The sequence below is a fragment of the Harpegnathos saltator genome, unplaced genomic scaffold, assembly GCF_003227715.2.
Source record: "Harpegnathos saltator strain DR-91 unplaced genomic scaffold, Hsal_v8.6 scaffold117, whole genome shotgun sequence".
NCBI lineage: Eukaryota > Metazoa > Arthropoda > Insecta > Hymenoptera > Formicidae > Harpegnathos > Harpegnathos saltator.
The window spans coordinates 887,177-915,000 of NW_020229892.1; the positions used below are offsets into that span (position 1 = coordinate 887,177).

A 27,824-nucleotide genomic window follows, 5' to 3' on the forward strand; every position below is an offset into this window, starting at 1 on the left:
GCGTAACGGGAAGCAATATCGAGGTCGTTGGTGCGCCTGCACCGACATTGGCCTGGCGGGCCTTCGTCTTGACCTTTTACCGCGTCTTAACCCTTTGCGTGGGCGTTTATTTCGATAGAGAAGAGAGAAAACTTAAGCACACCCCGCATCTCGATCTACGTCTGCTTTTCACGGCCTCGCGGAAATTTTTCAAGAGTTTCGTTATTACAGAGTGGTAAAATAAATGTCCCGGTAACCGGACCTATGTTTAAGCGTAGATCCGGTCACAAAAAACACAAAGTATACGTAATAACGTAATATTGAGAAAGTTTTGACATAAATATTTGCATTTATTCGAAAACTTAAGATTCCCTCAATTAGAGAAAAATGATTTAAAGCAATGTATATATCTATTAACGTATATATCTATTATTAATAAAATATTTCTATTCAAGTAATAAAACGCACCAATGTATCAGTGGCCGGATAGTTGAGACAGGTTATGGCCCAATGTTCGGATTTAATTTGTCCCAGTGTCTGACCGCAATTAGAAAATTAGTAGTGTGCTAAATGATATAACGGGAAATGATATAAATATAGATGCTATCTCTTGAAGATGAATTTATTAACAGTTGACCATTATTTTGCCAAACCATAGGTGCATATTTATTTAATTGATTGTTACTTTAATATAAAAATATCAAACTGGTTATATTCTTTTCCAACTAATCGTCAAATATTGGAGTTTTTTTTTACAATAATTATGAACTTTCGTTCATTATCATTGAAATAAATAATAAATATTTTTTTTCAAAGTGGTCGAATATTGGGACATGTCCGGCCATTGGGGACGTTTACTAGGTAGAAGGTAAAAAATCGAAGATCTCGCGATACTTGAAGGACTTCGTTATGCCGAAACGAATCGAGTCAGATTCGTGCGGCTAAAAACGCGCACACGTTTGGCCGATGAAGACGTCGTGCCAACGCAAGGAGTTAACTCGCTGCATTTTGACGAGCTGAAACATCCTTTTCCGGGACGCATACGACACATATCGATCCAGAACGTCACAAATTTATTACGTATTTGCGCAGGCAATCCGTAGCGCGCGCGCGCGCGTCAGTATGCTTCGCTCTGTAGTTGAGGCTTAATCACCGGGCGATTAAACGGATCTCGCGTATCGATAAACTCGCTCGCTAAACGGGCTGCGACGCCCCTTTGACGAAACAACAGCCCCCCCCCCCGTGGTAGTCGCAGCGAGCGTCCGTAAACACGGCGGAGCATCGCGCAGCCCGGTGAAACCCGATAGAAAACTGACGGAGCACCGTGCGAATCCGGAAGCGAGTCGGAACTGTTTGTCCCGAGCTTGACCGCGAGCTTAAAGTGTAAGTCCGGCTTAAACGCTTAAGAACAGCCGCCTAATCGCACTTCAATCTCTGGACTCCGAGGTCCGCGAATTCGGCTGGAAAACAACGAGATTGACGATGACTTCGCGGTCGCGGGAATGCGCCCACTCTCGATGCGGGAAGCGCGCAAATGTCGCGCGTTAATTAAAGACACCCGGCGGATACGAGAATACATGTGTGCTCGCGCGCGCGCGCGCGCGATATTGTTCCAAGATATAAAATTATCATTGCGCAGGGAGCGCGACACTCGCTCCGCCGCTGCTAATAAATGTTCCCGCGCTAAGCTCGGTAAGTAATTACTGCGTGCTTCCTGCTTAGCAGTGATATACCTATGCTAATACTGTGCGGTGGCAATTAAAGAGCCATTGCAGCGAGAGCGTCCGTTAAAATTGCACCAATTGCTTGGCTTTCGGTTAAATGATATCGACCTTCTAGAGAAGAGCCTTTTGTCACTTATCGCTTAATATTATCGAATAATAATATATAAAACTGATGGAGCACCGTGTTATTAGCGAATAATAATATATCAGCAGTTGAGCTGACGAGTCGGCTCTCGCCGATAGTCGACTCGTCAAATAAACTTGAGTTACCTGCGGCAACGTGATAATATTGCGAACTCTTTCGGGTGGGAAATAACTTTGTGGCATTCTTCTCTCTAGAAAGAATCTTACCTGAGCTTAGTCTCTCGATTGAGAGACGCAAAAAACGCGAGAAGTGCCAGATTGAAAGATTCCTTTTCTTTTTTATCTTCACTTCTCTGTGTGACGAAATTTTTATCTCTACATGATATCCGAGGAAAGGGGGCGCAATGTTCGGAATTTTTTTCAGGGAGGAAGGTCGTAGTGAGATTTCGCGGAGAGAGCGAGCTGAGCGCGTTGAGATCTCGAAGAGAAGAGCCCTCCGCGAAACGTCTCGCGCGGGCGCGACGCGGATCGCATCGATGGCCGTGATCGCCTGACGTTTTGTCCGGTGTGTTAAGTCCGCGCTCAAGCGTGAGAAATGACACGACAACGTAAAAAGTCGTTGCACGTTCCTGCCACTCGAGCAGACACGGATTCGGGGACGCAAGACGGACGCGGGATGCAAGACACGGGAGAGTAGTAGTAGTGGACCCTTGAAAGTCCGCTGCAAATATAGAGCAAGTGTACTCCGGGCCGAGAGAAAGGGGGGACCCGGGGACAGTCGAGTGCGCGACTCTATCTAACGGCGAAGATCTATATACCGGGGACAAAATCGATACGACGCGCGCGCGCGCGAGCGAGAGAGAAAGAGAGCGAGCGAGAGAGAGAGAGAGAGAGAGATACAGTGTATACCGGCTCGAGTTTCGCGATAGTTAAGTAGGACGGCAAGGAATATATCCCGGGTAAGACCTCGTTAACCGCTCGCTCGGTCGGAAAATTAGACAGTTAACAGGCAGCCGAGAAGTAGCGGGTACGTGTAAAAATGAATTTAAGCCGAAAAAGAAGACGGAGAAAGGCGGAGAAAGGAGGAAATGGAGAAACGCGCGGGTATCACGAAACTCATCCATCGGGCGCGCGCGTTCTGTTTGCACATTCGAAACCTCCTGCTCGTTGTTTTCGCCCGTAATTGGACGTGCAAATGCGCGGATTCGCGCGCAGTGACGAAAGAAGAAAAACATTTGTATGTACGAAGGCACTTTGCGGGCTCTCGCGCCGCGGTTATTAATGTAAATAAAACGCCATCGACGCGAAATGCGATACGCCTGCAGACGGCTCGGCCGCGCGTCGGGTAGATATTTGCGCTGTGTACACGTTCCCCTAAATTACAACACGTGCAAAATATTTCGAAACAATGGAGGAGGAGGAGGAAGTAGTGGAGGTGGAAGAGCGGCTATTCCCTTGAAAAACTCTCCGTGATAAAAAATAAAATCGATATATGGCGGCGGTGTCAGTGGATGGAGAATTTGACTACGAAGGCCGATATTCGCGCGCACGTCGAAATACACTGTTATATATTTCACAATATATTCGGATTATATATGGATCTTTAGATGCTGCGACGGCGCGGATTGACCGGCGGGACGACGGGCTAGGGGAGGTGGCGATATTCCTGGAAAAAAATTCGCGCGTACAAAGCACCGCGAGCTCCCGCGGATATGAAGTTTTCGCATCTGCATCATGTATTGTGTCGGACAACGGAACGATATCACCGTTGTAAATGAAAATATTGTCGGTTCCCTGTCCCTTTCCCTCGCGTGAAATACGATCCGCGAGCCCCTTTATTAATTCAATCTCGTTATGGGCGATCCACGGCCGGCCTCGCGCTATCTTCCGACATTTATCAACGTCCGGATGAAAAACAGCGCGCGGTCAGTCGGTTAGCGGATAATATCGCAGTTAATATCGTGGTTAATAAAATATCGCGAGTCGCACGGACAAGTGTATTGCCGTCCCCGAGCCCCCTCTCTCTCCTCCCTCGTATCGTTTCATCCCGTCCGTTGAATCGCGGAATTCGCAGGTGAATAACTTTTTGCGAACTGCCGTGCGATCAAGCGACCACGTGTCAAGCCGAACGACAACGGGTCGCTTGGATCGATCGGCCCGCGGATAGATTGATGGATCGTTCGTTGGTTCGTCGGTTTGTTAGTCAGTACGCCGTTAGTCTGGACTAATTCGACTGTCGTAACTAGCTTCGTTTATCGGCCCCGTCCTCGTCCCCGCGTGTTGCATCCCGGCGACCGGGTTGGTGGGTGTAATTCCGCCGTCGTCGCCGGCGCAAATAATTAACGTTGTTCCGCTGTAACTTTGGCGTGATTACCGCAATTTTCGCGTGCCGATACTTCGCGGCGCGGCGTTACGATAATTCCGTCGCGCACCAAGTTGGCGGCGGCGATAGTGGTGCGGGTATCGTGAAATTTATACATACGAAATAATAAAACGGATTAACTCGAGCCAGCTGCGGGGGTAGGAGGGGGAAGGGGATAATTAATTACACGATATTCGGGACGGGTCGTTCTCTGGAGACGAGCAGAGGGAAAGGGGGGAGGGGGCATGACTTCCGGAAGTCTGTCGAACGAAATTAAATGCGCCCGCGGTAAATGCACGCGAGCCGTCACGCGAGAGAGAGAGAGAGAGAGAGAGAGAGAGAGAGAGAGAGAGAGAGAGAGAGAGAGAGAGAGGAAAACCGGGGCACGGGGTTGAAATGTAACGTGGAAGAGCGTTCACGAGGCGAGCGAAAGAATCTCGGAGATACGGAAAGCGGTAAAAAGTGGAGAATGGAGCGTCGATATTTCGAGCGGTCCGCATTGCCGAAGTCTAACGAGTAACGTCGACGGATAATGGGGAGGATCTTTTATTATCTTTTTTTATTACTTCTGCCCGCGAGCGAATGAGGATAGTAATTTTCGCGAGGGGTTTCGCGCAGCGGAAAGGTATTGTGCGGATTGTGAAACGCGTAAGGTGAGGCAGAGATGGAACCCGGAACGTGACGGAGGAGGAGGAGGAGGAGGAGGAGGAGGAAGAGGAGAAAGAAGAGTTTATTATGTCGTTGAGGGAGACACAAGCATCTCGCCCGCGATGGGAACCGGAAGCTAACAAAAACAAGCCACTCTGGGACGGCGGGCCGGGAGGGAGGGGGCGGGGGGGGGAGGCGAGGGTAAGAGGGACAGCGGAAAAATGGGGCGACAAGACGCAACGAGAGATCATCCGAGGGCCGGCCGGACGATTAACAAAAGCGAAGAAACTAGCCAAGAACATGCATGTTATGTAATAGAGCGTGACGCGCGTGATTCGCATACGTGATGTGCGGCTGCGAATTCGTTGGATATTCTCGCTCGTGAAATTTTGACGAAGACCGCTTTGAGGGCTCCGTGTATAATTCTCGCGCGAGATCTGGAATTTCCGCTTGTACTCTTACGCGTCGTGATGAGGTACGAAAAACACGCTGGATTTACACCCGTGTGCACATTCGTATGTACATATGGTGCGTGCGCGCGCGCGCGCGCGGTGTGTGTGTGTGTGTGTGTGTGTGTACGTCTATAAATATGATTCTTCGAGGATGTATGGTTCGCGAATAGAATTGCGCTCAAGCCGAAACTCCGCTCGCGGAGTTGCAACTTCGCTAAAGCGCGAGAAACACATGCAGCAGTAGCGAGTGCATTGCATCTCCCCCTTGCCCCCTCCCAGCCCGTGTCGCTGAAGATGAGCACGACGGCGGTTAATGGCAAAAATGTGATTCGTGTGCTATGTTAACGAGCGTGTCTGACGGAGGTTAACGGACGTCCGATCCCTTTAACCGAATCCGCGGCAGCGGCGCGGCGGAGCGGCGGTGAGCTTTTGCACTCACGAAGTTCAGATAACGAGGCAATTTCATCAAAAGGAGGATTTTACGTGCGCCGTCGATTATACCGCTTCGATTAAAGTTGGGGTTAATTTAACTTTTTTCCTGGGACCGGATCGAGTATCCCTAAGTTTCTCGCTCAGATCTCGGCGGACGATAAACGCACGGTTTAATCACTGTGTTTTATTCCGAGCACTTAATGAGAGACCTCCGGACGGAATTAGAAGGGGAAACGAGCGACGCAAGCTGCTTACGCGGCGGGATCGATTATTAATGGATTAATAAAAAAATCGTATTCCGACTGTGCTGTAAAGAACGCTCGCGCAAGTTTTTCCCGTTTCTTGCGAAAGCGGCGCGGCACGCTGCTGTAAACCGGCGCAAAAGAGCATAAAATCATTTGATTTCATTAAAGGTCTTGTTTTACGCTTTCGTGTAATATTCGCGAGCACCATAATTATATTTAATCGCGGTCTCTATATATTCATAAAGTCAAAAAGCGCACGGGAAAAACGCAAAATAAGGAACAGCTTATATAAACAACTTATAAATATAAATTTATAATTTCCCCAAAACTGTAAGTACTATATTATACAAACGAAATGTTTTTCCATCTCCGCCAATGTGATTCACTTTATATCAGACTTGCTCAGATAATAAAATTAAAGTAGCGAGTTTATATTTTTCGCCGTGGGTAATCGGTTTCTCAATAGGGCGCTACATTAAATAAACCGCCGATATTCTTTCGTCCCGAAAGGAAACGATTGTGGCGAAAAGTAGCCTCAAGTTTCCGTCTGTTGTTTACTTCACGTCGCTGTTATTTCTCGACAAGCGGCGAATTTCAAACGGGGACTCGCCGATGACTCGCCGCGACTCGTTTCTCTTCGATCCGAGCCGTGTGCCGACGTTCACACCGAAAAGGTGGCGGCACGAGGGTATACGCGGCGTAGTAAATACGCTACAATATGCAGGTAGAAACGCGCCCAGTAGCGTACATGAATAAGCGCCGCCATTTGAAAACTTGGAACGTCCGCATCTCGGACGAAAATCGACGCATGAGCGTGAAACAAACGTCGTTCTTCGCGGCGTTTCGCGCCGCGTTTCCCACGCTTGCGCTCGTGTGCTCTCTCTTTCTCCCTCTCCCTCCCTCTCCCCCCCTCTCTCTCTCTCTCTCTCACACCCTTTCATTGTGGCACGTGGCATAACGCAGCGCATTTTTGCACTGAAATATTATAATTGCAGCATATTAGGATAATTATCGTATAACGCAAAATATACTCGGACAAAGAGAAACGATAAGTGTGCCGAAGCTCTCCCCGTGCTGCAAAGCACAAAGTTCCACACACGGTTCGCCGGGAAATCTTTCACGATTCTCCCCGAATGCGTTCCTCGTCATTGCGACAATGAAAGAACAGTTATCATCCCCGCATGTGTCATCCGGACAATCGACGACTTTCAGATCGCCATTGCGGGTGTCGGAAATTCAAAAGTCGCGCGCTAATTTAAATCCGCAAGCGGCGACTACGCGCCTCCGCAAGAGGCCTCGTCGGCCCGAAGCTGATCGCCGTCACGAGGAATCGCATCTCGACGAGAGCCGCGCGACATGCACGCGCGTCGGACGCCGCCACGTGTACCGAGGGTGCGAGATAAAAGTCGCGGGGTGCGAACCGCGCCGCGGTCTCGCCCGAACGAAACATGCGCGGGCGCGACGCGACAGCATGCCGCTGTTCGCTTGTGACTCGGTTGTACTCACATTTCTTGCTCTTCTCGCACACGACGGTGCCGGTGAACAGACCGAGCACGAGGACGGCGGTCAGCAGGAGGTGACGTATCCTCTTGCGAGCCGGCGTCGCGGCGCACCGGCGGGTCCCGCTCCAGGACGTCGCCGACATGTTCGCTCGCGCGCGCGTCTCGACGCGCGCGGGCTCCTCACCACTCGCGAGCGGCTTCCTGCTCCGCCGCGAGCTCCCCGCCGCAGCCGCGCCGTGTGTTCATAACCTCCCGGATCCGGAAAACGCGTAGCACACTAGTCTCTCTCTCTCTCTCTCTCTCTCCCCCTCCCTCTCTCTCTCTCTCTCTCTCCTCTCCCGTCCTCTCCCGACCGGATCACGCGTCCGCTCGCGAGCTCGTTCACTCGCTTCACGTCACGTCACCGGAAGTGGCTGAGCGACGACGCTCCGCTCCGCGCCGCGCCGCGCCGCGCCGCGACGCTGTGCGCTGCACCAACTGTCCTGTCGCGAGGAGAAGCGATCGGCCACGAAGGGTTTGTGTTCGTGGGACCGAGAGCTACCGCGGACAACGCTCGTCCTGTGAACGCGCCAACGTCATTGGCATTCGGCCTGTCGACGTACGCTTCTGATGAGCACTCGCCGATTCGCGCGACCCAATAACACCACAGTTACGACGAGAGGACACGAGGACCTGGACACGAGGATGGCGAGAACGACGACGACGACGACGGCGACGGCGACGACCGCCGACCGTCGCTCATCGTGTTCGCGCACTACCGTCGCGCCGTTATCGATCCGCCACCACCGAACGAACGAACGAACGAACGAACGAACGAACGAACGAACGAACGAACGAACGAACGAACGAACGAACGAACGAACGAACGAACGAACGAACGAACGGACAGACAGACGAACGGACCAACGGACGGACGGACGGACGGACGGACAAACGGACGAGCAAGCGAGCAAGCGAGCGAGCGAGCGAGCGAGCGAGCGAACGAGCGAACGAGCGAACGAGCGAACGAACAAGCACCCACCACCCAGTCGTGCCACCCTCGCGCTGCGCAGACACCGAATAACCACCCCCGCCGACGCGCGCCCCGCCATCTTGCCGCGCGTGCGCCGCACCTGTTCGAATTCGCCGCGGCGCTTGGGAGACCGCGAGAGTATGAGCGAGGTATGAGCACCTGGACACGGTGATTCCGGGTTTTTGCCGATGTGGATTTTCTAGCAGGTCGAAATTGGGGTGTGGAGATAGTGCTCGTTCTTCGGGATATTCACTTGAGGAGAGAACGCGCGTCGGGGATTCTGCGAGAAGATTCTTAGTCGAGGCTAACTTGTCGAGGTATAGCTTGCCTTCGTGTTCCTCGGTTTCACCTGCGAAAGCGTCTGAGAAGGTCATCAGGAACTGTCACGCGCGCGTTAACCTCTTCAGGGAGGAACTTGGTGGAATTTCGAGATTAGTTGAATTTGACATCCGTTAATCGCGACGATATTTCTTTTCTATTTTTTATGGGAGTATCGCGGAGAGGTTAGGTTACAGAGGAGCTTGTAGAAATTCGTCGGATATTTGTTACTCTTTATTAGCAGCAAAGCGAGTAATAATATAAGGAAATGGTATTTTTCGTTTTCAATCGCAGGATCCGCCACCTCCTCGCCTCCGGCAATTATCCGATCCCGCGTCTGCGAGATAACAACTGTCGAGCCGACGAAATGATCGACGGTCCGATGAGCTTTCGCAAGCTCCTCGTGTCGGGGATTATGCCGGGGATAGCATTGTGCGATCTCGCGGAGAGCGAACGTAATAAGCTTCCTGCCGAGAGCCGAGTGGAGGAAGGCAATTGCCAGGCGTCTCGACATTGTTGCATCGAGACACGCTTATTATCCAACAGCGTCGATATAATTTCAATCGCCCGCCGTGTAATTCAACTAACCCGATCCTTCCTCTCGTTTCTCCGGTCTCGCGAAACCGCGAGATGCGCACCCGTGGTTTCTCGCACGATATGATGACACGCGTGACTCACAGCCGATCTATTTCACGGTCTTATCGCGCTGAAAATGATCGGCCGCACGATAAGACAAGGTTAAGCTGCCGCGATTATAAACAATCGTATGCGTACCGGGTGACGCGGAACTCAAAACCAACGTCGGGAGAAGAATACGCGCTCCGCTTGCGAATTACCGTGATTAAACCTTAAGGGGACTGGAGGGTCAGGTTATTGAAAAATCGTGTTTGTTTTTGATAATAGTTTTGTGACTAACTGAGTAAATGTGTAAGAATGAATATTTTACATATATTTATATAACATATGAAGAGTAGAGGAACTTTGTTTTTAAACAAATTTAAACAAACATATAAATATACGTCCATTTGAATTTTAAACGCGTTTTTCTCGAAATTTTATTGTTCAACTTTTTGCAGTGATTTCTTCGCTAAGATTTCTAGCTAAAATTCGCTCTGATCGGACCACCGAGAGCCGAGATATTACTGCAAAAACGATAATTTGAAAAAAAAAGGAGAGTATATTTCAGCTATATCGTATATTTATACGAGTATGTGTTAATAAACAAAATTTTTCTACTCTTCATATGTTGTATAACTATATCTAAAATTTTTATTCTTGCACATTTATTCAATTCGTCCTTGATAAAATATTATCAGAAACAAGCACGATTTTTCAGCAATCTGACCCTCCAGTCCTCTTAATTGATGCATGGAGAGCACGGATTACCGCGTTGAATCTCTAACAAATGTCGGGGAGCATATTCGCCAGCCGTGAGGCAACGACAAATATACGAAGTACAAATTGACATTTGACACGGATAATCGCCAATTAAATCTCGCCCCGTTTCGATCTCGCGGAAGAGTTGCGCAAAATGAATTTTGAATAAATTCCGGTCGACCTTGTTTCCAGATTGCAGCTCGACGGAATTTCGACGGAGTCGATACGAGAACGATGGAGAACGTTCTCCGTGACTTCGCTCAGACATCTGCGGCGCTCCTGCGACAGCAATGTTTCCGTGATTCGCGTTTCGCCGAGTATTTCGCGAGCTGTTCTCGCGGACACTCTCTCGGCTCGACGACGATACATAGAAGCCGCGCGTCGCGTTCGGTCTGGTTAACGCGGAGGTATACGCGTATCTATTATACCTGATAGTGAGTGCAGCGGCGCTGCACGGCACGTCGATAACGTTATCGCCGATGCGCCGATCATTTTTCTCCCTCGATCAAGGTCTGTCGACGTCATTCGTCCCAATGAATATTCGTTTCCAAAAACCAGCTCCTCCGCGATTCGGCCCGCTTTGCTCGATCGCTCGGCCGGCCGCAGGCCGGTCGCGCGGACTTTGACCGTAAAAATCCCCCGGAAAAAATGAAAATCAGCATGTAGTCTCGAATACCCGCATTCTCACGTTGGTCTCGCGGTCTGCGGTGGTTAATCGTACCCTTAGACCACAGGCTGACTATTCGAACAGTAGTTTATTTTGCAAGACAGTCCGCGCGCGTGTTGACGCGCCGCGCGATGGCGCGCTGCACCGCGCGCGTCGAATTATCAGGCCGCGAGTCGGCACTTTTATCGTTGCTCCGAACGCCGGGAGTGTATATCGCATCTATTAATATTGTTATGTCGTGTGTCGACGAGAAGAGCGTGATTATCGGGCAATTACGGTCACGAGACGAGACGAGACGAACGGACGTATTGGCGCTTTCGAAGCTCTCGGGAAGCCAGACTTCGACTCTTCGCCCTGTTTTTCTTCCGTGAACGTTAATCAGCTTCCACGCATTCTTTCTCTCTCTCTCTCTCTCTCTCTCTCTCTCCGCCTCTTTGTTTTTTCTCGATGTTTCCGTCACGCATCCGAGAACAATATGGTGATCGTGTCAGTGCGCGAAGGAGCTTTCAAAGTGTCAAGAGGCCGGCGAGTCTCGGCCGCGGTCGAAGCGACGCGCGATAGCGGAGAAAAAGGAGAAAGAGGGAACGGAAATAAAAGCCGGTCAGCCGCTTATCGCCTCCTTTCGAGAACGAAAGTGAAAAGGCAAACTAACCGAGACGAGAGGAGAGAGAGGGAGGGACGGGGATGGAGAGTGTCCGCGGTGATTGGACGTTTGCACCGCGCAAACACAATCGGCGACCTTCCTTCCGTCGATTGAATTAATACCCGGCGAATTAGAATAATCGAATATTTACGGTACGTGCCGGCCGTCCCCGGCGATTAATCAGTGTAAGCAAACCGTGACAACGGCGACGCCGACCGGGTCGGCCATACCGTCGCTCGCGAGTTCGCCCCCCGGCTGGTGCTTCCCGCTCGCGGGATGACAATAGCTCTTGTGACAACTAATCCGGCCGATCGGACTGTCCAAAAAGACAAAGAAAAGAGGTAGGAGGGAGGGAGGGGGAGAGAAAGAGAAAGACTCTTCGTGGGTCTCGGTGACGACTTGGTATTTTGCACTCGTCGATCGTAAAGTCTCTAATTCGGGAGGAATACTGTCGGCAAGACGGAGAGCTCAGCTATTTTCTGAGAAAATAATTTGTCATTTTTTCACAGAACAGCGAAAGAATTGCAATCAGCAAAACTGCAGCGTTAGCGGTAACAAGCTTATCGAGAATAACTGCAGTGTCGTCTTTGATAGCAGTTATCGGCGCGTGGTGTTGTGTTTCTGCGCGCTGGCGAGGAATTCGCCGGCCGGCGCTTTCTTCGATGAAGAAAAAATCGCGAAGCATTTGGTCGAAACGTCTCCGCGGAAATGTCCGAGACTGCCTGCCCGGCTGATATTTCATCCGAAATGTATCGCGCGAGGCACAAAGGCGCGGCGGAGGGCTCGATGAAAGGGGAGCGTCCTTTAGCGCGCGCGAGCGCGACGAACGAAACGTCAGCCTGCAAGATTCTCCCGGGCCGAGCCGTGCTCGAATTTTCTCGCTGTTCTCAGACGCCGTTCCCCTTTGCGCGCGACGCGAGGGGACGTGCGAGCTCTTGGTTCGGCGATAGCGCGCGTGTTTTCGTGAGCGGAGTCGATACTGCAATTATCAGCCGCGGACGCGGGTCAGCGAATTATCGCGAGTGCAGCGTGCGGAGTACTGCGTCGTTGCACCGTCGCAATAGGAACCGTCATTTTGTTTATATATATATCTCTCTCTCTCTCTCTCTCTCTCTCTCTCTTTCGCATACACATACATATATGTCACGAACATTCGAGCCCCGACGTGTTTATTCCGATGGCGATCGCGAAGTAATTAGCGGACGCGTATTTTTTGAAACGGCGACTTTTGGCGGCCACTTTCGGACACGGTGCGGAGGTGCGAGCACTCTCTCGGGCGAAAATCGCAGCCGGCACGGCCGAAGAGCTTCGAATCCGAAGTTGTGACACGGTGACGACGTGTAATCGCCGAGGATTGATGTCACTCGGTGACAGCGCAGCGTGGTGACAGCCGCGTGGGTGTCCGGTACGTTTGTACACTCGTCGACGCGCTCGATTTCTCTCTAATATTTAAGAAAGTCCTTTTGCCGCTCGGCCGGAGAGTTAACGGGTTCGGCTGTTTTGTTTTTGCCGATAGGTTGAAAGCGTAGCGAGCCGAATCGCCCGAGCTTTTACGCGCGCGATTCAATGAGGGAACGTCACTGGGAACGTTTCACCGGACCGCGTTTGCAGTCGGTCGCGTTTAAAAAGAGTTATTTCACAGGGTGTTGTACGTTCGCCTCTCGAAAGAGAGAGAGAGAGAGAGAGAGAGAGACACGCTCGCGCGTTATTTTTTTATTTTCTACAACCGAAAAAGTGACACGTGACAAATTTCGCGCGATTCCACCGCAGACTCGCGAGCGAGCGAACGCGCGCGTGGTAATTCCCGCCGGAGCAGATGCGATTGACACGAGTCCCGCACCGCTGCCGTGGTAAAAACCGAAAGGTGAAGAGGTTCGCGAACAATTGCGCGCGTGGTCGGCCTTCGAAAATAAAAAAAGAAGCCGCGACGGAAAAAAGGCAGGAGCGAGAGAGAAAGAGAGAGAGAGAGAATAAAAAACCGCAGAAACCGCAGAGCAGAACTCGACGCCGCGCGGGCGCTCTCGCCACCTCCTCCGCCGTCGCCGTCGCCGCCGCCGCTGCCGCTGCCGCCATCAGCGGCGGCGGCGTCGTCGTCGTCGTCGTCGTCATCGTCATCGTCGTCGTTCTGTGCCGGTTACGGCGAGGCACAGCGAGGCGAGAGAAGATGCGATGCGCGAGGCGGGAAATGACAGTTTATTAAATTAGAGTCACCATGGCGACCGGTGGTCAAGGAAATGGGTGACCGCGGGCAGTCGAAGTCCGAGTCGGACGGTGCATTTAGCGGTCGATCGGCGCCGGTTTCGGTCGCGCGACGGCAACTATACATTATAATAATTACGACTACAACGGCGGCGACGAGACAAATATGACGGCGACGAGACAAATATGACACGGTGACGTAACGTAGCATAACGTAAATGTGATTCTCTGTTTCCGAAAGCGGGAGAGACAGGAAGAAGGAGAGAGAGAGGGAGAGAGAGAGAGAGAGAGAGAGAGAGAGAGAGAGAGAGAGAGAGATATGTAACAATCACGTGTCTCGTCGATCGAATTGGTCTCGTACACCTACGACACATACAGACAACACGTGTACACATGCAAACACACACATACGATCTCGCGATCGCACGTGCGGCCCGATGAAAAATCGTCGCTCTTCCGTAGCAGCGAGCGCCAGCTGTAGCGAAGCGCACGATCGATCGGCACGGGGGCTGGCTCGATGCGTCGATCGACGGCCAGTTCGTGATCGTTGGTGTTGGTGATTTGTTGACAAACGTCGGCACTCGCGCGAGGATTCCGTGGCGTTATCGTCGTCGTCGGAAGTTAATCTCGTGAATAATATTCCTCTTGATTTATGGGCCCGTGTAAATAGTGCGATTTTCTTGAATGTTTCTTCCTGTGCCGCGAGATCGCCGCCTTTTTCGCCCGTGCCTCGGGCGTGGGTGTTTGAGGCGACAGAGTCGTGTTGCGGTGCTGTTGTATGTGCTGAGGGAAAACACGGACAATGAGAACTTCGCGACGATTGTACACGAGGGATCGGGTCTCGCGAGTACACGTGTGTGTATGTGTGTGTGCGCGCGCGCGCGCGCGTACGTGTGCGCACGTTTTACTTATCGCTATTAATAAGGAGCCAAAAACAACTCAACTCGCGGAGTTAAGCGTGTATCGGCGTAAAGAATAAACGAAGGAAATGCTTCGCAGAGCTGCCGGCGCCCGTAAAGACGCACCCCCGCTCGCAGCTTCCCGCGATTCATCAAAGATTTAATGTTTATCATATTAGCCTTTGGCGCTGGCTCTGCGCGCTACCGCGCTCGTGATTTTGCGCCTCGCTTTAACTCGCGCGAGCTTTGCAACCCTTGCGAGCGAAAATTCGGATATGCTGTAACCGAGTGAAAAAAATTAATAATCCTATTACTGTCATTGCGGATAGCAATAATGATGAGACAAAAATGAGTGAAACGCTGGAATAAATTGGTCGAGGCGCTCGACGCGGGTCCACGCGAGCCTTACACATACACATACACACGCAATACACGCACGATCGATATCGCGCATTCATCATCGAACAGTCGTCCCCGAACGTGCGAAATTTGTCACGGCCGCCGGCGAGACACGCGACGCGAGAGACGCACGCGAAATCTATTATCGGCAAAATCGGGGGATATGAAATTTATCAGGAATCCGAGACGCGTTCAGATGCGTGCTTCGCCGGCGCGGGCGAAGGGGGAAGATTGCTCAGAGGCACGATTTTCTCCCGCACGTCAATCCGTCTTTCTTGCAGACGACACTTTCAACGTGGTGAAATCCGCACGCGCCCCACGTCGATTGGAAAACGTAAGGAATCGCCGGGCGATGTTTTATCTGGACAGAAGAGGCGATACCACCGCTGCCGGCAGCGCGAAATATGACTCATCGGTGCCGTCCAATGGGAAAGAGAATTTCGGCTGGTGGCTGAGCCATTGGAAAATCGCGCTGTCGCCCAGGTCGCGCTACGACGTCGACCATCGATCACCATCCGGGTTGCCTACGTCGATGTTGTCCTACATCGACTCGGACGACTCGAGTGGCTGCATCTTAGCGCAGAAACCGCCGGCCAGCCGGCATTGGGAGGGCGAAAAAATCGAGCTCCGTATGTTCACGCGGGATGATCTGGATGTCGAGCTGATCGAGAGGAAAGCGCCTGGAGAAACGGTGAGAGAGCGCGGCGTGCTATTTGCCGATATGCGCGGGTGGAAAAATTCCACCGTGGAATCTTTCAGCCATGATTTTCGCCAGCGACCCTTCCCCTCCGTGCGCGTGTCTCTCCCTCTCCCCTCTCTGTCTTTCTGCTATCGGACGAAAAATTCGAGGCTGATTTCCGCTTTGGGGTATACCTCAGGAAGAACAGCTGCCGTACGCGCGCCGTACGCGCGCCGTACGCGCCGTGCGCGCGCGCGCGCTCAACATACAATTCACGCTAACAAAATCCCGAAAATTATCTTCGATAATTGGACTTCGTATTTTTTGTCATGGCCGGCAGTCCGCGCGGGGACGCCTGTGACGAAATATCAGCGCGCTTTAATTCAACTCGCCGCTCGAGCCCCGCCGTACGTGTCTTTTTTGGGCGCGGATTTAGTTTATTTACCGTATACAATCTCCGCACATGGCTGCATCTCACGTCCGAGCCACGTTTCTAGAACTTCCTCCACCTTTATGTGAAACCGTGGATTTTTATCTCTGTCTGCGCGCACGGTTTCCTCTCTCTCTCTCTCTCTCTCTCTGTCTCTCTCTCTCTCTCTCTCTCTCTCTCTCTCTCTCTCTCTCTCTCTGTCTCTCTCCCTCTCTCTCTCTCTCTCTCTCTGTCTCTCTCTCTGTCTCTCTCTCTCTCTCTCTTCTCTCTCTCTCTCTCTCTTCTACCGCTGTTTTCCTTCTGCTCTATCTTCCTCGTGGCCGTATTACGCGAATTGTAGCCAATCCGATTAGCGGGCCGCATGACTCCTCGTTTAATTAGATAACCGAGCAAATAACTGTAAAGACTGATCGATATTACGTCGGCGAGACCGCGCGATACATCGCGCGTACGCGCGTTTAAGCCTCTCCCTGAGTTTCCGTCTACCTCTTCCAAACCGCTTCTCCCCCCCCCCCAGATTACCTTGCAACATGCATCCGTCAATTTTTCCCGTCGCCCGTCGTACCGGCTCGGAAAACATGAAATACATCCGGCACGAAGCAATCCGGCAGTCACCGAGAGTCGCGAGATAACGAGTCGCGCTACATACGAGATCCATCGAGCGATGAGCGCAGGATTAATTGGAAGCTTCTCCGACACGCAGGACCGTTCGCCCACGAGCGTGACTGACGACGGGTGCAGCGCGAGAAACGAATCGGAGCCCGGGGCCGTCCGCTGCAGTCCGGGAAGACAGATTCGATGTCAAGAGTACCGGATCCCCGCGCCGTTTTCCCGCCGATCGTCGAGGGCGAGACGCGCGCCGGAGGTCGAAAGTTGCCGGGCACGCTTGAGCTGCAGCCTCATCGATTCCAAGCGTATCGGTGCGTAATCTTCCGCGCGCGAGCGAACCTTCTCTCTCTCTCTCTCTCTCTCTCTCTCTCTCTCTCTCTCTCTCTCTCTCTCTCTCTCTCTCTCTGTCTCTGTCTCTGTCTCTGTCTCTGTCTCTGTCTCTGTCTCTGTCTCTGTCTCTGTCTCTGTCTCTGTCTCTGTCTCTGTCTCTGTCTCTGTCTCTCTCTCTCTCTCTCTCTCTCTCTCTCTCTCTCTCTCTCTCTCTCTCTCTCTCTCTCTCTCTCTCTCTCTCTCTCTCTCTCTCTATCCCAGTCACCCTCTCGGAAGGAAGCGACAGGCCGATAACCCCCGGATAGCCCGTCGTTCCTCCAAGTGACCGTCCGCGCGGAACTCTCGCGGAAACCTCGGCCTCGGCCTCGGCGGCGCGCGGCGCGGCATGGCATCTGACCTAATAAAGTTTCGCGGTTTACCAATGCGCGGAATCGAGTTGCTTGACGTATCAGATTTACTTGCCTTCCGCCCGCGCCAGCAGCCCCGTCGTCCCACGGGGGAGCTTTGTGCTGCCGCGAAAGATGCCGAGTAGCGTGAGAGTGCAAAACTGCCACGAGCATTGTTGCTGCGGCCGCCGCTAACGGCCGGGCTTCGATCCGAGCGGGAGCTTCGATTGGCTCCGCCGCCGCCACCGCCGCCGCCGCCGGGCCACCGGAGCAGAAGCTAATGGAATCGCTGCTCGGAGATTTAAGCGATGACCCGAATTCGAGCTGCTCGAGCGGCTGCCTCCCGCCCCCGCGACGTCTTGGTCGTGGCGCGTCGCGCGATAGTCGTTTAGCGCGAATCTCGCGAGTCGAAATTAACGACGCTATCTCCCGCCTCGGGATTGTCTCTCGGATTGTATCTGACGATTAGCGGACGGAGATTTCATAAGGTGAAGTTTCGGTTTGGCAACCGAGTCACTCGAGTTCGAGCCATCTTTCGCTCGCCTTCGAGATCGAGGAGTGAATCTGACGCGCTCCGCCGCGTGATAGAAACAAATTTGCCGTAAGTAATTGATCGAGACTCTCACTGGGATTAAAAATTGCGAGCTGGTGCGAAACGTTGCGATTCTGAATGGCGGTACTCAACCTGGATGGCGTTCCTCACTCGTCTCGACTGACATTTCACTCGGAAATAATAGAATATATACGTCGGAATAATTAGGACACCCGAGAAGGTAATTTCAGAACAAGCGGAATCGTCTAAATTTTAGAGGATTTTATTCTTATATATGACCTCAAGAGGATTCCTCTTATTATATTAGTAAGATTAAGAGGAAAATATTATAAACACACTATTCTTAAAGTTAGAAAGATTATATGTATAATGCACATCTTACTGATTTAATATAAATTTCCTCTTGTACACAGATTATTTAATCTTTTCTTAAGAGGATTATTATATTATTTATTCTTACTGTACTTTATTTTTACTGGTTATATTAGTTAATTTGAAAATATTATTATAATGTATAACGAAAAATAATATATATATATATATATATATATGTAGTTCTGGCTCCAGTTCTACAATAAGTAGACACAAATGAAATAAAAAATCATTATAACAAATAAAGTTCCAATCAGTTCTGTTATGGACTTCATAGCTACAAAGATGTTCATCATAACCAATTGTATGAAACATAGTTAAAGGGAAGAATATATTATTCAACTTCTCGCAATAAATTATAAACTGTATAGGACCAAATATGGATAAATGATCTTCGTGATATGTTGCAGCAACACACATACCTTTTTTAAAAAGCGTTTCAAATATTCTGACTTATAAGCATATGGTTATTTTTTCGTTTATGTTTGGAGGCAGAGCATGGCTGAAGAAAAGAAGCCGACATTCAAATCAACATATTCCCCTTTATATAAGAGGAAAATTAACTGATGTAAGAGGAAATTCTCTTGAAATTGGAGGAAAACAATTAGAATAATATCTAAGAAATTTTAATTAGATGAATGGTTCACTTTAATCGCTTTATTGAAAGAGGAGTCCTTTTAAAAGACTTCGCTTAGAAGAGATGAGACCATGAGAAAAATCACTTTACAAATAGAATACTTTTTTCGGGCGCTCCGCTGTGACAGGAACAAATTCGCCGTAATTGATTGAAGCTCGACTTATACCAAAAATTATGAATTGGAGTGAAACGTTGCGATTCTGAATGGCGGTACTTTCGCCTATCGTTCCTTTCGCACTCGTCCCGACTGGCATTTCACTCCAAAATCAATTGACCGAATATACATACGTCGGGATAATTAGGAGCGCTGATGAAATCCGTTAAAATGATTTCTCGTACGACGGAGATTAATATCTCGCTTCGTCTCGACTTTCGTTCTCGTCTCTCCCGACGCTTCTTACTTGCGAGGAAAATCACGGAAAATGGCGCGAATTTGCAGGTGCCACGCAGTCGAGGACGATTCCGGAGCTGCACTCTGCGCGCGCGAGGACGCGCGCGACCTCCTCGTCCGTAATCGCGAGCTTGCGACACGCGGACGGCGCTTTCGCCGCGGAAGCGAGATCGAGCGAGGATCTCGCGGTCGAGCGGGACCACTGTGTGTCAAGTGCGGAAACCATCAGCGGCATCGGGCCGAACTGCGACAGGCTGAACGCCAACTGGGACGTCCGCAACGGGCCGGACACTCGTCTGTATTCCTTGGAGGACACTTCGAGCGTACAGAGCAACGATTGCAGCTCAGACACGCAGAGCAAACCGCCGATGTGCCTCTGCGATGAGCTGGCGATCGCATCGAACGACCGGGTCGCCGATTACGCGAACGTAAATACATATTCATAGGCCACCAACCTTCGTGCCCTGCGACCTTACATTTAAGATCGCTATATTTGAGACTTGAAGTTCCGTTCGCTTCGTGTTCATTTTCGTGCTCATCTTCAGATAATATGGCGGCTGCTTCGTTGTCGTCGTTGATATCATCTTACGATGAACCGAAGATGATGAAGATGCAATGTCTGCTCGTTAAAAAATACAGAGCGCCAAGTTGACGGATCTTAAATCTATGGTCTCTCGGGTCGTGAATACCGAGTCTATCTTTCTCTCTCTCTCTCTCTCTCTCTCTCTTTCTCTCTCTCTCTAATCTTTCTCGAATCTAACTTTTCCATCTCTCCTTCTCTCGGAAGAGAGGAATTCGCGTCAGAGCGAATAGGGAGGATCGAGATACGAGATACTCCGCGTATATTTCGTAATTACACGCGCGCGGGTGTGCGGCTAGAAGGGCTCGCGATTCGGAGCGTCGTAACGGAGATTATAAGCGTGTACGGGGCCTGGGCTAATACCCTATCTATCGCGCGCTTCCTTGACGGCCGGCTCGGGAGCCGCGCGAAATTGCTGGACTCCGGGCTGATAATCCGAATTACCGCGGCACATTGAAGCGGAATAAATTAACCGCGTTTGTGCAGCACCGAGACACCGCCGCCATCAACGAAGTGGCGTCTATCCTCGAGAGCCTTCAGAGCGATCCCGAAAAGGCGACGGTCCTCTTGGAGGAGGAGGATCGATTCTGCGACTGCAAGTCCTCTCACGACCAATTAACCAGGCTAGCTCTGGCTATAGAGACGGACGCGGAGGAGGAGGTACCGGCGATTCTCGACGATCCGAATAATTGGCTACGCCAGCTGCGCGATAAGATAGAACGGCTGCAGCACGGCCACAAAGAGATCCGCGGCGACATACGCGGTTTACATGGGGACTTTCAAGTAAGTGCCTCTTGGCTCGCTCTCTTCGAATCGCTCTGCATCTTTCGCCGTCTTGTCCGCCGCGCGAAATTAAAATCCCCCTTCGCAAAATCCACCTTCGAACGTGAGCTTCGCGCGTCGCGGTTTCTTCTTTTCTTTTGCTTTCCTCAGGTCTCAGGTCCTTCGATTTCTCGATAAGGAACGAACGTCGTAGACGCGAAGACACGTCGCTTGCGCGCAAAAGGAACAAGAATAATAATCGTCGATTAAGTCTTTGGTTACATAATGTGGTGAGAATGAGATAACGCGCAAAGGCAGGAATGAGAACGAGGAGGAAAATATAAGTATAACCTCAATGAGGAAAATATAACCTGAGGAATAGAATTTTTATTGGACATGAAATATGTAAATACGAAATTAAAATCCCCCTTCGCAAAATCCACCTTCGAACGCGAGCTTCGCGCGTCGCGGTTTCTTCTTTTCTTTTGCTTTCCTCAGGTCTCAGGTCCTTCGATTTCTCGTAAGGAACGAACGTCGTAGATGCGAAGATTTGCGCTTGCGCGCAAAAGGAATAAGAATAATAATCGTCGATTAAGTCTTTGATTACATAATGTGGTGAGAACGAGGTAACGCGCAAAGGCAGGAATGAGAACGAGGAGGAAAATATAAATAACCTCAATGAGGAAAATATAACCTGAGGAATAGAACTTTTATTAGACATGAAATATGTAAATACGAATGAAGAAAGAAACAGACAAAAACTCGTGACAACTTGTTCAAGAATTTTTAAATGACACTCTTGTCACTGGGAAAATCTGAAAGGAAAAGCTTCGCGGCAGGAATTTGTTGGTCGACTTGTCCCGTGAATTCTCGGCGCTCTCTGAGCGATACGCGACTAATTAAATACCGAGTTAAATTCCGCCGAAGTATTTCACGGGCATTTTTCATCCTCATTTGCATCCCGACGTTGCATCCACGTTTCACTGCATTCCCATTACCGAGACTACCGCTTCGCCACTTGCGATCACTTCACCTCCTCTTTTCGTGAATGTTCACATTGGCAGCGCGACGAGAGGAAACTTAGCGACGTGTCGGGCGACACGACGAGGCTGCGAGGCGAGATCCGCGAACTGCGATATCTCGACGATCTGCTTACGCTCATACAGGGGGAGCTCGCGAGGATATCCAGGAGAAATTGGCCGTTCGTCCTGGGCAACAGCGAGCCGCGCGAAGAAGTCAATCTAATCGTCTGATCCTAAGCACGAGGATGAACGAACGAACGAATCGTCGCCGAATGTCGTGAACAGTTGATACGAAGAATCTCGCGTGGCCCTCCTTCGTAATTAGCACAAAAGCTCGACCAGTGAGTCTCTCGAGACGAACACGACAATTTCATCACTAGCCGGATAGTCGACGCGTACGATTCGATGAGCGATACTTCGTTCGATGCGATATTTTCTCCGCACGGCGGTTCATGAAATCCGAAGAGGAACAGAAGCCACGCATCCATCTGAAAGAGAAATCGCGCCGATCGAGTCGCCTTGGTGTTGCGTCACTGTGAATGAAAGTATTGGCAGTGATAGTGTATTTTGTTACTAAACAATTTATTATTTATACGTCGCATATATTTGGATCCATGTACACACAGCACCGAGTAAAAAATTCCTAATACGATACATTCGTGTCCTATACGTTCGCCGTTTTTACGCTCTCTCTCTCTCTCTCTCTCTCTCTCTCTCTCTCTCTCTCTCTCTCTCTCTCTCTCTCTCGCTCGCTCGCTCGCTCGCTCGCTCTCCCTCGCTCTTTCTCTCGTGCCGTTCTCACCGCGATTTTAATGTACAGGTCCATAAACTGTCAAGTATATCGCGCCAAGTCACTCACACATTCTCTCTCTCTCTCTCTCTCTTTCTCTCTCTCCCCCTCTCCCTCTCTCCCTATCAAGCTAACAATGTAAATTAATTCGCAAAATACTCTAAAAACGCTCTTCTTACGACCTACCCAGTACTCGACTAATACTGTCGCTCTCTGATTCTCCCGCATAGAACGCAAAAGCCTATAAACGCGTCGCGCCTTCTCTGCGACGCGAGGTACCGCTATATGTAAAAAAACAAGCCAAGAGTCGACAAATTGTCGCGCGAATGCACCGCCACCGTCGTCATTGTTATAATCGTCGTCGTCACCGTCGTCGTCGTTGTCGTGGTACACACGGACGCGTCACGTCACGCGGAATTAGGTAACGTCGGTGCGCTGCATGTGCCGGACATGCTGCCGCGAGGAGTCGTGATAGGCGATGCCGGCGCGCAGCATCTCGCCGTGCCGAAACACGTCGTGAGATGCGGAGAAGGACGGCAAGGTGGGCAGCGACGGTAACAGGCAGCTCAGCATGCTCGCGCCGCCGTCTGACGAGTAGATCCCGTTGCTGGGAGGTACCATGGACGTGCCGCACGAGGTCGAGACCGATCCCGGCAGAGTGTGCCCGTTCTGATCGCCGGAGCTCAGCAGGCTCGAGCTCGGGACCATCAGGTTCCCTGCGGACATGGAAGACGTAAAGTGGATTGGCCGATCCCGCGAGTATCGTCGTGTCTTTTTATTCTCGCGCGCTCCGACTAGATGGCGATAAGCCGATTAGGTAGCAATTAGGGCTGCCTGATAATTTGAGAAACGAGGTCCCTCGCGAACGAGATGGGGGTTTCCCGGGTGAGTCTCCGAGTCTTTGTTTACACAACGGCTTAAAACCGATTCCGGGCAGTTGAAAGCTTTTTTTAAAGATAATGTAAGATTTCAATAACATCTGAGTATCATCAGTCTACGTTCAGCTGACCGCAGCACAGTCGATTTGATCATTCTCGACGTTGCAACTATTAGCGTTGTACAAATAATATAATATTTAAATATTTATATATTTAATATTATTTATATAAAAATATTTGTTTTATCTGGTATAGAAAATCGAAATGGTTATACAATGTCGGATATTATTAAATCGACTCTGTGCTAGTAATGTGCGACTATGATGCTAAATCGGTCTTAAGTTACCGTGTAAAGATAGTCTCTTGTGAGATATTTATCGCGTCCCGTCACATCTCGATTGAGGGACTGTCTATACATATCTGTATTTGATAAATGATGCAAGGTATATTCTTCTCTCGTTCTTTTTTGCTGTTATTATATTAACGTTAATATCACTGTTTCTCGCGATGGTGCCACCGAAGTGGGAGCGTATCGTCGACTAGTGATGACGATTTTCCTCTTTTCGAAAATAAAAAAAAACGAGTATTGCATTTTGGCGTGATCCACTCTAGTCATGCGCGTGAAATTTCGAATGACGGAGGGATTTTTAATCGCCTCCCGTTTGTGTCGGTCGTTGCAACAACAGTTCGACAACAGTCCCGAATATCGCGCGTAGATCTCGGCATCGCGACGCGACGCAACGCAATGAGCCGCGCCTCACAAAACACTGATAATCGGCGCGATGCAAAATTTATACTCGCGTTAACGCGCGCGCGAGGCTTGTAATTCACGCGAACGTGTGCTCGCGGTGTAATCACTTTAAAGAGATAACACATTGGACGCGTCCCGCTAATCCTTTGACAATATCGTGCGCATCGTGTTACGCGTATAAAACGCGATATTAAAATTTCAACGGCGCCATGTTGTTTAGCGCTTCTACGCGCGGCGGAGGCGCCGGGGTGTGTATCGATGAATTTGCGACGAGTTCGGCTCATTGATCGGCTCGATTATTTCGTATCTCGCGTTCGCGCTCTCCGGTGATTTTTCACGTTTTGACGAAACCGTCGCGCGCGCTGCGAGCTCTTCATGCGACAAACTGTTTCCGGCAAAAATTTGAAAAAAAGAGAAGAAAAAAAAACAGATTTATAAACGGCACTTTTTGCATCAACAGGGCCACTTGGCGAGGCGCGTTTCGTCTCGAATTGCGAAACGCGATATTTCCCGAGTAGAACTTTTCGAGCGAAACTTTTCAAGTGAAACTTTCCGAGTAAATTCTTCCGAGTGAAACTTGTCGGGCAGAACTCTTCGGATAGAGCTCTCGGGGCGAAACTTCTCGCGTTAAATCTTGTCGAGGAAGAAGCGTTCGCGAGCGAACGTTCCCGAGTGAAAGAATTTCGGCTCACTCGGCCTCGGCAGGCTCGCGCTTCACCTGGAAGACTGACGCTCGATGCGGAACTGACGGACGAGGTGATCGACAGAGGCGTCATCATGGGGAAGTCCGAGGCCTCGGAGGATCTCGCGAGGTGCGAGTCTATCCTGGGGGTGGGTCGGGTGCACGCCAACGCCGATGACAGGGCGAAGTCGTTGACCCGGTCCGGTCTCCGGTGCCTCGGATGCATACTGGTGGTCTTGCCGCTGTTGCCTAGGCCGAAGTGCAGCAGCTCCAAGTGCCGCCTGAGGTTTCTCGATTGGCGTAGAATCGCGCCGCACAAAGGACACGAGGCCGGCTGGTCGGACAGGCTGCGCATCTTCGACAATCCATCCCCTAGAACGAATTCCGTCATGGCTAGATAGAGAGAGAGACAGTCTCGCTTGGCAGACTTTTAGCCGTCTTCTTCGTTACGTCTCCTCGTCGCCTCGTCGCCCTTGTCACAACAATCGCATTCTTTTAGCGTCCCATTCTATCAAATTCTACGGGGAAGACTATGGGGCAGCGAGAGCGAGGGGGTGGGGCGGGGGGGAGGGTTTACACGATTAGGGGTGCGCTTCTATCGCGCGGAGAACGTGAGAACGCGGCTGAAAGTTATTACATATTTTTATTTGCAAAAAGAAGGAAGGAAAAAAAGAAGAAACAGAAAGAACAGAAGTGAGATGGATGATATACATTATCATACTGTTTAATCCTATTTTCTCCTCGATGAAGCTCTAGTCGCTTTGTATACGCACTATTGTCAACAGCCCACGGTGTACGCAGAGACCGTCTTTATAAAATAGGAATGTGCGCCGATTATTGTTTCGCATTTCGTGGCTGTCTCAATGTTTTGTCGTTAAAAACGGCTCGCTCGCTCGCTCGCTCGCTCGCTCGCGCGCGGAGTATCGGTAGACGGCGTATCTTAGAATCGAATCGCCGCTACGCATTATTAGACCGTCTCGATGCGGAGGAATCGAAGTGGCAGTGTCAACCGCGAGCGATGACACATTCGAAGTTGCGCACACGCAACTCGTCCACACTGAGATTCGTCTAAAAGTCTGACAGGTAAAAGAATATCGAGCACGTTATGCACTTTCTCCCCCTCTCTTTCTATCCCTCTCTCCCTCTCTTGTTCGCGCTGGTGCTGTTTTCAAAATTGCGCGGCGATTAATTCTACGGAGCTTTTACTGGCTTACAGGCTAACGTGGAAGATTCGTGTATGTTGAACGTAACAGTCTTCGCGAGGATCCCGAATTAGTGTCTAATATTAAATAACGAGTGCGATCGCTCGGTATAACCAAAAACGAAACAACTATACAGGGGAGATATCCGTCGGTGAGCTTTTCACCGTTCTTCAAGTTCCACTTTCTTCGGACTGAACCACGGAAGCACACACAACGAACTCGCACGTAAGTACACGCAAGAGGAGTCTCGCGTACGCCGAGTTCGGGCACGTTTACGTGAGAGTTCACTCTGTATGCTCCCGTTGTGTACGTTCTTTGCTGGAGGCGATCGGGGAGAATGATGCGCGAAGACGAAGATCATCGACGGACATCTCGCTTGTGCAGTGCGCGGCCACTTGATCGCGTTAGCTACGTTATACGCGAGCTCGTTATATCGAATGTAAGATGGGTTCGAGACATTCGCAGAAATCTGGTACGTTCAATACACACGAGTCTTTCTCTCACGTTGATGACGTAAAATGGTGCCGTAAAAAATCAACCTTTCTAAATGCGAATCTATCAAAATCACAAAAAAAGATTTAATTCCAAAAAAATACAAATATAATTATGCTGATCATGTTGCCCGACAAGATTATCTTTTCTGTAGGGGAAATTCACGGTTTGTTGTACATTTTGTCAATTTTTGTTCGAATTAAACCAGAAAGGCCGAGTCTACTTAAACATATACACATTATATACATATAATGTATAATATTCCTGGGGCTGTACTCTCTACACATTTACAGACAATTGTCAGTTCGGCACATGTCATCAGCACGCAGCTATTTTATGATACGACCTGCACGACACAGATTAAACGGACAGTTGCCGGTAGTAGTGTACCCGCACAGAGTACAGTCCCTGAAGAATTCCCGGAGAGATTAATCGCAGCACAATTTTGAGAATAGTTGACGGAATAAGAAGTTCCAGATATCCTGTTTCCTGTCAGATCTCAAGACAGATCCCAATCAGAACAGTAACCTGCCGCGCTGTTCAAGTTTCCATCTGTTTGCCTTGATATCTATCTAGCGCTATCTCGATACCTTTTCACACCGGGACGGAACTGTACAAAACGTACTATACAAGCGAGATGTTCGTCGAGATAATCCTTCACCGTCCTCATGTCCATTTTCCCCGCTCGCTCTACCCGCGGCGAACAACGGAAGCACACACACACACACACACACAGAGAAGACTCACGTAAGTACACGCGAACGGGGGAAGACGAGTATTCGCGACGCCGAATCCGGTGTCCACTGATGATGAGCGCGGTCGTCGTCATCGACAACCGGAACGGAATCCACTACGGAATTGGCTACGAAAAATTCTTCCTTCGGCTTGAACGAAACGCGAATGAACGACGACGCGATCACGCGCGCGCTCGTAGACGTCGTCGTCGTCGTCGTCGTCGTCGTCGTCGTCCCCGAGCGCGCTCCCGACAACGAGTCCTCCTCCTGTACAATTTATCTTGCGATCGTTGGCGACGTGATGCTCCTGTGCGGCGACATCCTGTCGTGCACGCCGTCCGCCGACGTTGGCGAGAGTAGGCTGGGCTTGCAGACTATATGTTCATAACTGTGGTTGCTTCCGCCGCTGTCGGCGCTCTCGCGAGTAGTCTGATCATATCCTGGTATCTCAATCTCAGTCTTCACCACTCCTACCATCATTGACGACTCGCCACCGCCGCCGACTCCGCCGCCGCCACCGCTGGCATTCTGCGCTGAGTGGCCGAAGCGGTATTTACACGAGGACAGTAGATGTCTCCGCAGATTCCTTGCTTGACGTAGCG

The 27,824-nt window shown here is 50.5% G+C and overlaps 3 protein-coding genes across 10 annotated transcripts in view; 1 reads left to right on the forward strand and 2 right to left on the reverse strand.

Annotated features, from left to right (window-relative positions):
- Positions 1-8,243, reverse strand: part of LOC105190890 (uncharacterized) — a 190,597-nt gene extending 182,354 nt beyond the window's left edge. Inside the window, exon 1 of the mRNA XM_011153892.3 lies at positions 7,433-8,243. Within this exon, the coding sequence (XP_011152194.2) occupies positions 7,433-7,571 (139 nt within the window). The 5' untranslated portion in view covers positions 7,572-8,243. The remainder of the gene's footprint in view (positions 1-7,432) is intronic.
- Positions 8,244-11,272: 3,029 nt separating this feature from the next.
- LOC105190884 (uncharacterized) lies at positions 11,273-22,404 on the forward strand. Of its 7 annotated transcripts, none has more exons than XM_011153885.3 (6): positions 11,273-12,850; positions 15,224-15,633; positions 16,755-16,971; positions 19,378-19,757; positions 20,396-20,692; positions 21,736-22,404. In XM_011153885.3, exons 2-6 carry the CDS (start codon positions 15,295-15,297, stop codon positions 21,922-21,924), a joined length of 1,422 nt encoding a protein of 473 aa, XP_011152187.1. In that variant the 5' UTR covers positions 11,273-12,850; positions 15,224-15,294; the 3' UTR covers positions 21,925-22,404. The 7 variants fall into 7 exon arrangements, with proteins under 7 accessions (XP_011152187.1, XP_025159630.1, XP_025159632.1 ...); XM_011153883.2 differs by lacking the exon at positions 11,273-12,850 and adding an exon at positions 13,568-14,273; XM_025303853.1 differs by lacking the exon at positions 11,273-12,850 and adding an exon at positions 13,568-13,858.
- A 15-nt stretch (positions 22,405-22,419) lies between these two features.
- LOC105190887 (protein abrupt) overlaps positions 22,420-27,824 on the reverse strand; it is a 9,043-nt gene continuing 3,638 nt past the window's right edge. Inside the window, exons 5-6 of one of the 2 annotated variants that reach the window (XM_019844966.2) lie at positions 24,831-25,166; positions 22,420-23,199 (exon numbers count right to left, since the gene is read on the reverse strand). In XM_019844966.2, the coding sequence (XP_019700525.1) occupies positions 22,901-23,199; positions 24,831-25,166 (635 nt within the window). In that variant the 3' untranslated portion in view covers positions 22,420-22,900. Of the gene's footprint in view, positions 23,200-24,830; positions 25,167-25,502 lie in introns of those variants that run through there. The other variant, XM_011153888.2, reaches the window with a different exon arrangement.